Below are 15,962 nucleotides of genomic sequence, written 5' to 3'. Positions count from 1 at the left end.
ATCTTGCTATCTGAGAGCAATTAAGTCCTCACTCTCTCCATTTGCGTCTGTGTTTAGATGCTAAAAGTGATTTGACTACCACAGCTTTGTCCCATGTTGGGACATCTCCTCGGCCTATCGTATCTCTGGAGGGGAGTGGAGGCAAGGCAACCATCAGTTCGTTCTTGTTCCTGCTGGCAAAGCTTCCCTGAGAGAGGTTGGAGAGAGCAAGCTTGGGCCTGTGGGCTCCAGTATAGATCCATCCTAGGTGGAATATTTCCAGGGTCTGCAGACCTTTCTGCAGGGGTGCCCAGCAAAGGCACCGAAACCTATGTAGGGACCATGTGCTCAGGCCTCTCACTTGTCAGTCATGGTGGGCAAATGCTGCAGGGAAGCTGTCCCTAGAAATCAAGGAGATGTGGATCATGAGACATCAGATTTGATGGGAATTTCACTTTCTCACCTCTTAAGGAGAAATTTCATCTGAGAGCTGTATCTGGACTCTGCTCACACAACATCCACTCAAATGTACAATCACCTTAGAACAAACTAAGTCTCAAACTTTTCCTAGTTTCTCTATTTTCCCATAGTGACTAATATTTCTACTGATATAACACTTAATGCCCCTGCAGATCTCTAAATTTAAATTTCTCCATTTATAGCATAAGCCTGCATTTGTTTTCCAGTCAAGGCATGCAGGCAAAGTATCGACATTCCAGCAGAATAAAATGACTTTTATGGCAATAGTAAACGAGATGCTTAGCAATTTCGACCTCCCTGCTGGAAGTCTCAAGGACTTCTCGAACCAATGCAGATGTATCTTTAAGGAATCTTTCTTTCCAATAAAACATCAGAGCACCCCAGTAGCACTCCAATCTTGGGCAATCAGTAATCATATAACATTACACACTGGGAATTACATTTTAAACAATTACTCGATTCCCACAACTTCAACTTGGCTCCCTTTTCTCTGGTATGCAACAACTTAATTTGCATCTTCTGCAGGTTAGCAAATTGGAGTTATCTATGAACTGCAGTAAAAGCTGCCTGAATAACATAAACATCTAACAAGAAGCTAAGATCCTCTCCCCACTGTTTAGCCAACTTAAGCAACTGCTTGTTTGGTGTTATCGAATATGCCCTATCCATATCCTGATTTTATTGAATTTAGGTGTAGGTTCCATAAATGTTTTATTAGTAAATGCTGGAACTCTAAGATCAGTACCACAGCTTAGTAGTGCCTAGCTTGAAAATAGGCAAAAATGTCTGGGGATAGACCAATTCTCCTACTGAAAGGTATAGACTTGTTTGAGATCAGAATCTATAAACTGCCCTAAACAATACTCCCTGATTTTTCCAAGTGTTAAAAGGTGAAATAAAAACAAATATTACAATTAAAGTCTTATTCTGAATGAGTCAAAAAAAAAAAATATTATATATTACTCCTCATCATATAGGATAGAATACATCTACCTGTGGGCATGTGATAAGCCCTGCTAATGTGCAGTAAACTTTAACTTATTTTCTCTTGTTTTCTTTTTGAACCTGTTACTTAAAATTTGCTTTTTTAATTTGTTGGATCACACTTCCAATCTCCCCTAAACATTTTTAATCATATGTTACACCCTATGTTCGGTCCTCTTCTGTCTTCCTATATACCATTCTGTTTTTTGTACACCATTTTTTGTCACACATGATAGGGCCCACATTTTTATGATTGTACATGTTTGTTTTTTGTTGATTTATATCATTTTTATGAATCCTTGTATGTGTTTTTAATTGTAATATATTTGTTTCTAGTTGCCCCTGAGGCAGCTCTAGCCCATAGAACAAAACTTGGCCAGAGTCGGGCAAATTTCAAATAAAGGGTATTTTACATACACGGATCTCCATTTCTTCTCTGCTATACAGCCAACTGGATCGGCTTCCAATTTGTTTTCTGGATCCAAAAGGTGACATAATCCATGCCTCCAGAGAAAGCAGGATGGCCCACCAAAAATATAAATGGAGAGAGTACTATCAAGCTGACAGCCTCACCACCATCTCCAGGCCTTCCTCAGCACTGGGAATCAAAATCCCCATGCCTCCTTTGATAGTGTAGCTCTAGTAAAATGTTCACTAGGTGAAATGGTTTTGCTAGCTCTTCCAGTTGTTTGGATCGAACTTATCCAGTTCTGTATGTAACACATGGATGCTAGATTATGTTCTTAAATTGAGAAGAGCAGCCCTACCTGACATTTTGCCTTAAGAGTCACAACTTATTCTTGCTCTGCTTCCAGATAGTTGTTAGAGTGTAATAAATTTAAATCATTATTTCTAATGCACAAAAATATCTGTATTAGCGATATAGGTCAGTAGGGTCTGTCATTTTTTTTTAGAAATCGAGGTGATTACCACCTGGAGCAGGGTACCAGAAGGCACCCTTGGCCCATGCAAGTACACTTTGTTTTTGCTGTGAATAAAAGTGAGCCAGTTGTATAGTGTTATCTGGATTTCCAGAAAGCATTTGACAGTCTCTCATGAATGAATTCTTAGGAAATTAAAAAGTCATGGAATAGAGGGCAATGTCCTATTGGATTTTCAACTGGTTAAAAGATAGAAAACAGGGTAGGGCTAAATGGTAAACTTTCCTAATTGAGACAGGTGAATAGTGGAGTGCCCCAGGGATCCATTCTGGGAACACTTTTTAATGTAGTTATAAACAACTTGAAAATGAGTGAGTGAGGTGATCATATTTACCAATGACACAAAACCATTCAAAGTTAAGTCAAAAGAGAATTATGAAATTGCAAGAGAACCTTGCAAGACTGGGCAAACAAATGGCAAATGAAATGTAATGTGGAGAAGTGCAGTGTGATGCACTTGAAGAGTAATCCAAATTACAGCTACACAATGCAAGGGTCCATATTCAGGAAAAGGGTCTAGGTGTCACCATTGATACGTTTGAAATCTTCTGCTCAGTGTGCAGTAGCAGCCAAGAAAGCAAATAGAATGCTAGGAATTATTAGAAAAGGAATGACGAATAAAACAGTCATGCATCTGTATCGCTCCATGGTGTGATCTCATCTTGAGTATTGTGTGCAGCTCTGGCTACCATATCTCCAAGGTAAAGAGACTAAAGAGGTTAGGATTCTTCACCCTGGAGAAGATATGATAGTCTATAAAATTAAGTGGAGTAGAACAAGTAACAGTTAATTTAGTTTTCTTTCAAAGAGTACAAAGACTTGGGATACACAATGAAGTTACTAGGTGATACATTATTAAAACTAATATCAATCTTTTTTTGTTTATTTTTTCACTCCACTCATAATTAAGCTCTGGAATTCATTGCCAGAGAATGTGGTGAAAGTTATTGGGTTTGGACGAGTTCTTGGAGGAAAAATCCATAAACAGTTATTAAGGTGGACTTATCCCTGGGATAAGCAGCTTGGAATCTCTCTACCCCTTGGGATCCTGCCAGGTATTTGTGACCTGGAATGACCACTGTTGGAAATACTGGGCTTGATGGACTTTTTGGTCTGACCCAGTATGGCAAATCTTATGTACTTGTGTACCCCCATTTTATGCAGTCTTCATTGTACTCACCAATAAATGGGTAACCACTACAACACTGCAGTCTAGCACAGTTAGGGAGGGGTAATTTGGACTTTTCATCTTACTATTACTATAATACTTGTGTATTGCTAATACAGTGCATTTTATCTTACAGGTGATCAGTGTTAAAGATAATGACAGTCTGGCAGCTCGCTTAGCTGTTGAAATGAAAGCAGATCTAATTATTGTCTTATCGGATGTAGAAGGTTTGTAAAATCACTTTTTTTTTTTCCTTTACAAACATGGGATACAGTGAAAGTCATTCTTCATTCCCCCAAACATTCTTAAAGCCTGTGGTTTCCTTATGCCAGTGTTTAAGGCAATGGCCAGGGGCCACTGACAACTCAGCAGAGCTCTGGCACAGCCCCCTGATTGGTTCACAGCCTCATAGAGGGAGGAAAAATCATGAGCTAAATCCAGAGCCTTGAGAGAGTGGGGAGGCTGGAGGTAGCAGCAAAAGGTGAGTGAAATGTCAGAGGCAGCAGTAGGAGATCTGGTGTGTTTGTCTTCTTCCACAAAGAGACAGAATCAGTACAGCAGTGAGAATGCTTCTGCAGTTGTCAGTGGGGCCTGAGAAGAGCAGCAGAAGCCAGCTGATAGTGCTCCTGCTGCTACTGCAAGTATGGACCAGTCTGGGATGGTGATATCACTCAGGGTGGTGCAAACCTGGAAGTCTTGACTGGGCCACAGTTCCACAGAGCCACGACTACTGCTAGATTTTGAGGAACCAGGGTAAGTGGGGAACACCTTAGGGGAAGGTTCATGTTGTGAGGGAGGAGCTGTTAAGAGTGCAGGTATACTCCAGTCAGAAGCCTCTGATCATCCTTTCGAGTTGTTAGAAAAGTACCTCTGCTTCACTTGCTTCTGCAGTGATGCCCATACTGGAGGCTGGCGTGATAAGGTTGAGAGCTCAAGTGGGGTGAGGAGCCTGAGAGGATCAGGGCTACAGCTGAAAGCTGCCTTGACTGTTAGAACTGACGTGTGGTGTTTGTCGTTTTGGTTTTTTTTGTTTTGTTTTGTTTTGTTTTTTCCCTGCTGACGTGGCCGAGGTTAGGAACATTCAGCATCAGTAACCAGGACTGAGACCACAGGTCGCAGCAGGAGGTCTTTGTATTGCCTCCCACTGAGGAAATCTGCTTCTGGTTGGCACAGTGGGAGAATAGAGAAGGCAATAAGAGCATAAAGAGTTCCTGTCACAGCTGCCGATGAGGTCAGCCAGAACTTTGAAATGGCCCTCCTCTGCCACAGCGCTGGAGGGGGACGCTCCGGCTCATGCACATCCAAATTGGCCCCTGCTTCAAAAATAGCAAAGATGACTACTTCCTGCTGTTACTAAACATAAACCCACAGTGAATTGTAAATGTGTACCCAACGCTTTATTTTTAATTTTTATATACCGATGTTCCTGTAAAATATACATATCGCACTGGTTTACAAGGAACTATAACTGTCGCCTTTGGGGCGGAATACATTGGAACAAGTTGAATAAAGAACTTAAAGGGAAATAAATGGACTACCTTCAAATAGACGATTAGCTGAAGTAAAGTACAACTCAAAAACATATGTACAGTGGGATAGATGGATCGGGGCCTATAAGGTCATCGAATTCATCGGGTCTTGGCTCTCCAGGAACGCTTGGGCGAATAACCAAGTCTTTAGCTTCTTTTTGAATGTCATAAGGCAAGGTTCTTGGCGGAGGTCTGGAGGGAGCGAATTCCAAAGTGGGGGACCCGCAGTGGAAAGGGCGCGTTTCCTCGGTGAGGTTTTTGCCGGCTGGGTGTGTTGCATGTTCTTGTATGCACTTCTGATCGGTCTCTTAGTGATGTGCTGCTGCAGTTGAAAGGTTAGGTTAAGGGGGGGAGATGTTGTGTAGGGCCTTGTGTATCATCATGAGGGCTTTAAAGTGAATCCTGAATTTGATAGGCAGCCAGTGAAGGTTCTGGAGGATGGGGGTGATGTGTTCCCTTTTGTTGGTGTTTGTAAGGATTCTGGCCATCGCATTCTGGACCATCTGAAGTGGTTTGGTGCTAGCTGGAAGGCCCAGCAGGAGTGAGTTGCAGTAATCCAGTTTCGGGAGGATGATAGATTCTAGTACCAGGCGGAAGTCTCTGAAGTGCAGAAGTGGTTTTAATTTTTTTAATACTTGCAATTTAAAGAAGCATTCTTTAGTAGTATTGTTTATGAACTTGCTGAGGTTGAGTTGGTCATATCTAGTGTCTATTTTTTCCTTATGCTCTAATGGAGAAGAGGAAAGGTGGTGGTGTTGGTACAGCACTGTTTAGTTTTTTTTTTTCTTTTTAACCCCAGATAAAGCATCTCTAACAGTAGATTTAGAGCTATAGTTTGTATGTGAGATCCAGAGGCATTGTTATGCTGAAGGTGTATGCTCTATGCCCATGCTTGGTTACTATGTGAAGTGTTCTTGATCAGGGGTTCCCAACCTTTTTGGGAGCATGGATCCCTTTTTCAACCTCCATAATTTTTGCAAACCCCACATGCTGCTTACATCTTTACCTGCAGTAATATGCTGTCTATTGAAAAGTTAATGTACTAAATTTATATGCATTCTAGACTCATTCACAATATATAAAACTTATTAAATATTTACTGATAGAAATGGAATACATATATGTGCAAGAACTTACTCATGTTCAATAACGTGTGGTGTAACTACAGGCAGCCACATGGGAGGATCTGTCAGGAGATCAACTCAGGAGCATGGATGGGATGGACTGGAGGGAGAGAGACAAATTGGTGGAGATGGACTAGTTAGAGAGATAGCAACTGGTGAAGATGCACTGGTGGAAGGAGAGACAGGCAGCAAACTTGTGGAGGGAGAGGGGGACTGGTTGGGATGGACTGGAGTAAAGACAGTGAGACTGGTGGGGCAAGGAAGGATGTTTGAGACCAGTCCACAGGGAGATGTGGAGAGAGGTCTGGTGCATATATTTCCCTCCCAACCAGCCTGTTTGAGCTTGGTGGGGGTCCAAAAGCTCTCTCCACAGCGGCCTGTTCCCAAATTCCACATATGCAGAGACAAGACACCACTGCTATGAATACTTTGCAGCATTATAGCAAAGTGCTGAGCAAGCAGGTCAGTGGCTTCTCTAGACAGATGAACCTAAGCAACAGGAAAAAAAAATCCTGGCTCGTTTCAGCAATCTAGTAAAACTACCACTAAAATTCAAGAGCATAAATCAAAAGTTCTTCTAGATGGGAGTGGGACACATCCAAATATAAAACCTACACTTTGCATTCTACAATATCCTGCATTCACAGAAATTCCCCCAACAAAGAATGCAGAGCAAAACAAGGACGTTCCCCTTACCACTCACCATAAAAACATAATATTCAAATTCTGATATCTCAGTAACAGCAACACATGCCCTCCATTACCAGGAACTTTGTATAATACAAAATCCTGCAAAAAAAATGTACTTAGAGCCAATAGAAAACCTGCCATACCATAACACACTAACTGCCAGCCTCAAACAGTAAGATTTCTATCTATGGAAAGGCAACACTGTGAATATTATACCAATACACCTATTAGGAAAACAGAACAAATTAGGCTGCTATAGATCCCTATTAATCTACATGTTTTCACACATTAATTGCTTCTGAATTGATTTTATTTGCACACAATCAATTCAGTACCTTGTTTTTTGGATGTTAGTGGTTGGGCTGCTAGATATTATGGCTATCATGCCTTTCTAATGGCAAAGAAGCATTCTTATACCAGCTCTCCAAAAAAAAAAACTGTGATAACTGAAGAGAAAGTGTCTACTGAAGAGAATACTAGGCAGTTCAGTTGAGAGCCTGCATTGTTGGGTAAGGGAGTTGGGAGTTGTTTCCCATGACTGTAATTAATGGGATAGACCTGGGACTAAGGGTGGTGGGCTTGTGCTTTACGTAACGACTTTACAGGACGTCAGAATTTGTAAAGAACTATAACCTGTTTGCAAATGTTCTAAAGGTACCTGATGGTAATCTTAAATGGGCCGAGTGCAGGTCTGATAGGCTTCTGTTCCTTGTTGCTTCTGAAGGGGCTTTCAAGGTGTCCACCTCCTTGATCAAGCTCCTTTTGGAACATGTCTAGACAGCTTTTCAATGGTGGTGTTACCCATCGAGCCTTGGCATTCTGGTACAGTGCAGGTCAGACTGGCAAGTTTAAGGACCAAGCAGATGGGAGAACTTTGCCTTCCTCCTGCTTTCTTTTGCCTCTCTGCCTTCTCCCTCAGTGACCCTTCTAGTGGTGGTATTGGTTTCAGTTTCTCTGCCAAAACAGTTAGACCCAGCACTTCCCAAGTTTTTATCCAGTAAGGTTTGTTACAGCACTGTGTACATTGAGTAGTAGCTAAATCCACCCCACCCCATTCCCACTCTCCTCCCTCCCTCGCCACAGACTAACTCCTTATTCACCTGAAATGGTGACAGTGGCAGCCCTGCATGCAGACGTTTGGTCTAATGGGAAGCCCATGCTGGAAGAGAAGGCTATGGCCTGTGAAAGTGTACTGGGTCGCAGGCCCTGCACAGACTGATACTGCCATTCATAGGTCATAGCAAATGCCTGTGAGGTGAAATGGCCTGTCCATTAATTGTGTTCCCACCTGAGAATTATGACCACTGGTCATAATTCAGATTGGAATGGGAACCACTGAAGCAGACGCAGCAGATAAGATCATTGGATTTGATGATCCGCTTGGTTTGTGTTCACAATCTTATATTTTTGTAGAAGAATAAATTTGATAAGTTGTATGTGCTTCGATTTAAACAGTTTCCATAAGTCATCCTACAAGGCTTGAAGTTTCATTGCACATTTTGGAAAAACAGTAATAGTTTGATAATGTAAAACCTTTGTGTCTAATCCAGTGCTTGGCTCTTGCTGTATGAGAAGGGACTAGGAACTGACTTATTGGTCCCGTTTCAGGACTTTTTGATAGCCCACCAGGGTCAGATGATGCCAAGCTCATAGACACGTTTTACCCTGGAGATCAGCAATCTGTGACATTTGGAACCAAGTCAAGGGTTGGAATGGGAGGCATGGAGGCGAAGGTAAGAGCATCCAAGTTATACGTAGTAGTTAGGAAGGAAACCTCCTTTCTGTGAGGAGGACACTAAAAGTGAGGTCAGTGGGTAAAGTCAAGTTCCAGCAAACAGGAGGATTGCACTCCAGCACATGCAAATTCAAGAAGGATTCTAGGGAATCCTTAGCCAATGCATCTTAATTTTAAGGAAAGATAAGGTTGACATCTCTTGACGACAAGATTTACTAGTAAAACATTTGAAGACTAGTGTTATTGGTGTTGGAAGCCCTCTTGTTCTGATTCCCATGGATTTTATTTTTGAGAACTTTACTTTTTTTTTTTTTACTTACCAGATAGTGATTCCTTTTTCTCACTAGAAAATATTCATTGTGATTTTAAAAATTGTGCAAATCCTTGTATTTGGTCTAACAGTTTCCTCCTGCTTCTTTGGGCTTCCTCCATTGGGCTATGGCACCATGAACCTTCATTCCTGGTATTGCACATTATATTCTAACCCTAAGGCTCAAATCTTTGCACTGCAGCTTGGCATCTGGCAAGGATGCCCACTCTTCAGCACTCTTTATTTACGCTTACCTTTAATGTTGGAAGGGGATGTGAATGTTATGGACTTGAATTTGGGAAATAGAAGTCAGATGGCTTTGTTTTCTGTTGATGACATCCTAATGCTCTTGGCTAAAGTTCTGTTTTATTACCAGCAGTACGTGGAATATTAGGGATTAATGCACCTTTTCTTATTTGAAGATAAAAACTTAGAAGAAATGGACATTCTGGGTATACTGCAGCAGGTTTGGCCTAACCTTCCCTTGCATTGGAAGGATGATACTATTAAATATTTGGGCCCATTTATTCAGAGATCCAACAATGGGGTAGGCTTCAAATAATCCCTCCTGTTAGACTTTCAAACCAAGTTAGTTGGTTTGTCTGCCTTTCCCCACATCATTACAGAGGAGTGTGGCACTGATAAATATGGTTCTGATGCCAAAACTATTTTGAAATATTCTTTATTATGTTATGTTATATTTCTTGATTTTTGTTTAATGTCTGAGGATTGGTGGTTTCTGGTTTTCCATTGTTGACTGTATAGTGACTTGTTGTGATTTTTTTTTCCTGTTCAGTTTTTGCCTGCATGTTTCTGTTTATATTTTATGATCTTTCCTGTATTTGAGGGTCTGCCTGTGTGACCGAGGAGAGGTATTCTGCTAGTGTGTAGGAATCTATAACAGCTTGGCGTCTGTTTTCCTAATAAGTGTATTGGTGTGTTAGGGCCTTGTGTAATGTTTGCAGTGTTGACTTTTCATAGATAGGGTTTTGTTTTTTTAAGTGCTGGCAGTTAGTGCCATTTTGGTGTGGGAGGTTTATTATATTTTAATTGTAATTTACTCATGGCTTTTTGAGGGTAAAGCCCACACCTAACATGTATTAGAGTAGCCCTAATGCCATATGGGTTCCAAGTGTCTTCCCCCCCCCCCCCCCCCCCCCCCAGGAGGGGTTCTGGTTGGCACCAAAAAAATGCATGTACCTTCTTGTGATTTTTTTTTCAGAAGACTACTTTTGAATATTTTTCATGTAAAACCTGAATAATGAATGCATAATTTTTAACTGTGTACATGGAGAGAGCAGGAGGCGGGGGTGCAAGGGTATAAAATTTGCCTAGTGGGGATGAAGACCTGGAGGGTTGAGGGGGGACAGTTTTTTGTTTTTTTTTGTTTGTTTTTTTTTTAGGTCACTGAAGGGGGGAGGGCAGCACAATTGTTCGGACAACAAAACAGCTAGAACTGGCCTTGCATGCAGATCTGTGAGTCTCATTGAATGATGAAGATCTTTGCTTTTGTATTGATTTCATCCATCATAGTACTGAAAATGTGCTATTCAAGGAGCTTTGTGTAATTCATAGAACTGTTATATCTCCCCTAAGATCTTATGCAGGTGAGTCTTAACTCGTATGCTTGTTTGAAACGTCTTCAAGCCGGTGCCACCCTGATACGTTTGTGGGATTATCCAGACATTGCATAATTCTAGCGTTCGGTTTTAGTGGAATTAATAACTGTAACTTGAAAGGAAGTGCCCATGACTGCTTTTTTTTTTTTTTTTTTTTTTCCTTTTATATTGGATCATTTGCCAGTTAATACTTTGAGTAAATTTCACAAACTTTCTGATAAGCAATCCTTATTGCTAAATGATGTATCCTTGTGAAGGACTAAATTATACAAGATCTTATGTATGGCATTTTGTACAGCTGTCATTAATGCCCTTAAACAGAAACCAGTCTTTCCTTGGCATCTGGGATCCTTTTCTTAAAAAGCTACCCTTGGTAGATCAACAAAGATTCAGTTTTATTGGGGGTTTATCCTTGGGCAGCTGTTTTGATTTGTTTTGATGTTTGGAGTGCCAGACCTGATTTGCTGTCATTTCTTGACTTTTTTTTTTTCTTCCGTATATGAAATTGCTGACTCATGTTTTTTGCCTTTTATGTGATTATAAGAGAATTTGTTTAGGGGCCCGGGATTTTTTTTAAATTGGGGGTGGAGGATGGTTGTTAGCGATTGTTTGATTATAGGTCATTGCGCTCTTTATTAAAGCTTCATAATAAAGAATATGTTAACTTTAAATCTTTAGACTCTCTTCTGCCATATCCTTGTTACACAAAATAATGGAATAAGCACATCAGAATAGTCCTGCTGGGAAAGAAAAGGGTTGAGTTTTTGTTTTTTTTTGGGGGGGGGGGGGGTTCGGTTTTCTAATAAATTGAAGTGAAGGCTGGACTCAGAATATGAAAATTGTGCTATGCATAAAGAGCTGCATGAGAGCATAGGAAATGCAGAAAACTGGAGGAGAGCTAGAAAAGTGAGAGGTCAGAAATATACCCAAAACTGGGAGAGGGAAGGCCTGGCGCTCTCTGACTGACATATCTTTTTTCATAGGTGAAGGCTGCTCTTTGGGCCCTTCAGGGTGGTACGTCTGTGGTAATTGCAAATGGAACCCACCCCAAGATCTCTGGTCATGTCATCACGGACATTGTGGAGGGGAAAAAAGTGGGCACTTTCTTTTCTGAAGTAAAGCCTGCAGGTGAGTTGGACGTGCTGGTGGAGATTCTATATTGCAGCCTGATGAAGTAATGCCCGTGCTTGGTGGGGCAAGTAGAACTGCCATCTGAGGGCAACTAGGACGAGGGCGCTTTTTGTTTTAAGGAGGAAAAACAATCCCACCAACAAGATAATACAAACCTAGCAGGTTTGACTTTTTTTTTTTTTTTTTTAAGGTAGATGAGACAAAACTATAAAATGGGCCCTGTGGTGGAGGGGGGCTACAGTTAGACTTCTAATCCTCCAATAGACCCTGAGGAATGGATTTTCAAAACCTGTTACCATATCATGTCCGTATCCGGATAGTAATGAGATATGGAGTTCACATATCACAGAAGAGATATATACAGAAGAGAGATGGATATCTCTTCTATAGAGGTTGGCCTTAGATGGGGAAGCGATGTAGCCATGGCCTTTCTATGCCCTTCTAAGGTCAATCCTGCTTGTGATTAAGTAAAGGATATGCGATCTGCTGTCCAATAGTATATATTAAAGCTTTTTGATATATACAGCAACCCCATACTGTTTAGGGCAAAAACAATGTTTGGACTTTCTAAGATCTTTAGTCCACTCTGGATAGAGGCTATGGCTCTCCTGAAATACAAAGTGTGGAGGGCATGTTCATCCTTGTTGGCACCGTAGCCATGGGGGGAAAAATGTTGGAAAAAATCCTATACCAACTTATGCAGGAATCTGGGATGCGTGGTGTATTTAAAAAAAAATAAAAAAAAAAATTAAGAGCACGCAACCAAAAAAGCCACCTTCCAGATTAGGTACTCTAGCACTGCTGAACTCTTGTGGGCTAAAGGGGCTTTCATCAGCTGTGTAAAATCACATTGAGATCTCGTATCACAGCAGGAGGCTTGGCAGGAAACAATAAGTGAAGCAAGCCCTGCATGAATATTACAACAAAAGGTTGTAAAGAGTCTTCCTTATGCATAATGGTGGTTCACAATTCCACTTGAGACCTAACAGTCTTAGCCTCTTTTGAAAGAAATAGATATTCAGGCATTTTTTTTTTTTTAATGTGAGAAGAGGATTGTGGGCCTTGCTCTCACACCAGAAAGTCTCCATTTGTAATTCTTTGCCTTTCTAGTGGATTTCTTCTGGAAGCCACAGTCCTGAGACCATAGGAACATCCAAGCTGTAAGGGATTGGAGACGGGGGTGAAGTGGTGATCCTTGGTTGTGGGATATTTATTGGAAGAATATCCAATTTGATTGGCTTCTTGATGTAGAAATTGGAAACAAAGTTTAGTTTCTGCCAGGAAGGAGCCATGGGAACTGTAGTTCCTATGTCCCTTCTCACATTTGTTGGTTTGTTTTTTGTTCAAGGTTTTCCCCTTGAAGTATTGATAAATATGCATATTCAGGTAGAAGATATCTAGCAGATTGTTCTGATCCATGAAAACAATTTGGCCACCTATTTGTACAAAACTTTTAGAGCATAGCAAATTGCCCTTAGTTCCAGTAAGATATGTACTTTTTTTTTTTTTTTTTTTTAACAGCAGAATCTTGGGTTCCTGGATATGGAGCCCATTTAGGTGAATTCCCCAGCCCTATTTGGACAAATCAGGCTGAGGCAAACATTCAATTATTCTATCATGTTAGTTTGTGATTGGGGGTGGGAAGTAAGAGGGGGGGGGGGGGTTATATTTCATTATATCAGAATGGAAAGATAGTTGTGAGCATTTGTTGTGATCTTGATGTCTGGCTTTTTTTTATTCCTATGCAATAAACTTAAATGGGGAGAAAAAAAGAATAATTTCATGTTGATAAATATAGAAGGGCCCTTTGGTCAGATTGGAATGAGAGCTACAAAGGATGGAGTCTGAGCTTCTCTGGTATACTACAGTGTTCTGCAATCCTGATTTGATTTTCACTGGTATTTTCATGTACACTGGTTCTGTCTCATGGAGATATGGCCTCAGTCCATATTCATATAGCATAAGGCCCACTATTCTCAACATGGTCTATGCTGATGTAACACTATTTTCCACTGCAGACACTAAGTCAGAGTTAACAAGGAGCATCCATGGCTCATTGTGTATAGGGGAATTCCTATGAAACTTTAATTGTGGGGCTAAACTCAGACCGGATTTGAGAATTGATGACTAATACTAGTAAGTTGGCACCTGGATGGTGGTGTGCATGGATTTGGCCACCTCTGTCAGAATAGTGTTGATGACCAGCCAGTTATTCAAGTTGGGGAAATACTTGAACCCTTGGTTTTGTATAGAGATTCTACAATGAGTATGAGAATTTGTAAAAATCCATGGAGCTGATAGGTACTGGTGGTGTGTCCCTACAACTAATCTAAAATTGCCTGTGACATGGATGTATCTGAATTGGGCTTCCTTTAAATCCAGAAAACCTCGCCAGTCTTAGTTTAGAAAGGGAATTAAGGTACCTACAATAAATATCTTGAACTATTGTCATAAAATCTAGGATAGGATAGTTTCCTTAAGTTTTCTTAGGACCGAGGACACATACCTAAAGTAAACTCCAATCCCCCTTTCTGCAGTGGATAAATTTGACCACTTTGGCTTTCATGAGGGAGCAACTTATTCTCAAAGGACATACTCAGGTTAACAGTGCTCTTATGGGTTGATGATTCAGAGGTATTTCCAATAGGTATATGTAGCCCTCTGATCTTATCCAAGAGGTCCCAGCTGTTGGAAGCTTGCATTCATGGTTTTCCTAAAACCTCAACCACCTGACTGCAGGATGTTTTTCCATAATGAACTTGGAGTATTGGCTACAATCTCGATTAGTCAAGAACCTGTCCCTGATTTTTGACTAACAGCTTCTGCCTTCACTGTAGCAAGGTCTGAAACCCTGTTTGTGTGGGCAAGCTGGACACCAAAAATGCTTCATTGGCAAAATTATTTCCTGGGTGCCAGACCATGTAACTTGAAAGAGAGCAGGCTGGATGAAAATTAGTGAAGAGGGCTTGAAGCATCAAGAAACAAATTTCCTCCAGACACAGCCTTTTTAGGGGGTTGGAGAACACATGTCATTATCCCATTGCCCCCCTGAGCCATTTACCAAAGGAGCCTGGTGTTGAGTCTCTAGTACTTTCTCCAGTTCTTAGACACAGTGCAAGCTGGGAGATGAAGGTCTGTCTTTGAGCCTGTCCTTGTTCTCCTGCAGCTTCACAGTCCCTGTGTTTTGGAACTGCCTCTGGCACTAGTTTGGACTTGGACAACTGGTTTGGTGGTCCAAGTCCAAGATGAGCAAGTTTATTTTATAGGTCTTAATAGACCTTGGTGATATACTTCAGCAGATGTTCTGGTGACACTTAATCCTCACTCAGATGACATTTTGTAGGTCTTGAGATGCGTTTCTATATCTACTTAAAATCTGGGCAAATTCTGAAGCTGCTGGCTTTCCGTCTAACAACCTCACCCATATGTTTGACTATAGTGAGCTACTTATTTTCAGAGAATGCAATTATCCCTAATGCAGGAAAGCAAAATAGCCGCTCCATTCTCTGAAGTGCCTTTTTGTTTAGCTCAAAGTTGTCTGCTCATTGGAATTGTTCACAGGTCCCACGGTGGAACAGCAGGCTGAAATGGCTCGAACTGGAGGCAGGACCTTAGCAGCTCTGCAGCCGGAGCAGGTAACTGGGCAGGGAGTAGTGTGTTGTGCTAGCACAATCACCCCAGGACAGATCATTGAGATGGAAGTTTTGAATGATTAGTTTTTGTGGCTTAAGTCACCACTGCCTTACCTGGCCAAGGGTAAAGGAGGTTATTTTACACTTTTTGGCTGCTTATCTAAGATTTTACGTGCCTGAACCTTTTGGCACAGTTTTTTTTTTTTTGTTTTTTTTTTCACATGCGGCAAGTGGTCCCCAGAGGAGAAACTTTAGCTGCTCCCATGTTTCAGAAATGAAATGCCAACAAGGCTTTGCTCTTCTTTTTTTTTTTTTTTTTTTTTTTTTTTTGTTTAATTCTACCAAACTGAATTTTAAAAAAAATCTCTAATCTGACTAACTTTGTTAAATTTTTATAATTTTAATATTGAAAGCAACTTATTTGCATGTAAAGTTTGAACTTCTCATTTCTAAGAGTGTGCCCATAGTATCCTTTCAATTGGTAAGCTGTACAGCAGATCCTCTACTTTATTTTTTTTTAATGCCAAATTCTATTGTAACTGCTCATGCAAGAAAACTTAAACGTGCAGCTCTTTTCTAAGCATGTGTACTTGTTTTCAGAAGTAAACAGGTCTGTTACAAGGATGCAAGAGCGTCTGAT

At 40.8% G+C, this 15,962-nt stretch overlaps 1 protein-coding gene across 3 annotated transcripts in view; it reads left to right on the top strand.

Annotated features, from left to right (window-relative positions):
• The window catches only part of ALDH18A1 (aldehyde dehydrogenase 18 family member A1), an 83,905-nt gene that overhangs the window by 28,218 nt on the left and 39,725 nt on the right, over window positions 1-15,962 (top strand). For all 3 annotated transcript variants that reach the window (XM_029610055.1, XM_029610056.1, XM_029610054.1), the window contains 4 exons: window positions 3,689-3,779; window positions 8,504-8,628; window positions 11,543-11,687; window positions 15,252-15,325. In XM_029610055.1, the coding sequence (XP_029465915.1) occupies window positions 3,689-3,779; window positions 8,504-8,628; window positions 11,543-11,687; window positions 15,252-15,325 (435 nt within the window). The remainder of the gene's footprint in view (window positions 1-3,688; window positions 3,780-8,503; window positions 8,629-11,542; window positions 11,688-15,251; window positions 15,326-15,962) is intronic.

This window comes from Rhinatrema bivittatum, chromosome 7 (genome assembly GCF_901001135.1).
Source record: "Rhinatrema bivittatum chromosome 7, aRhiBiv1.1, whole genome shotgun sequence".
Taxonomy (NCBI): Eukaryota; Metazoa; Chordata; class Amphibia; order Gymnophiona; family Rhinatrematidae; genus Rhinatrema; species Rhinatrema bivittatum.
This window is presented reverse-complemented; position numbering and strand designations above follow the sequence as displayed.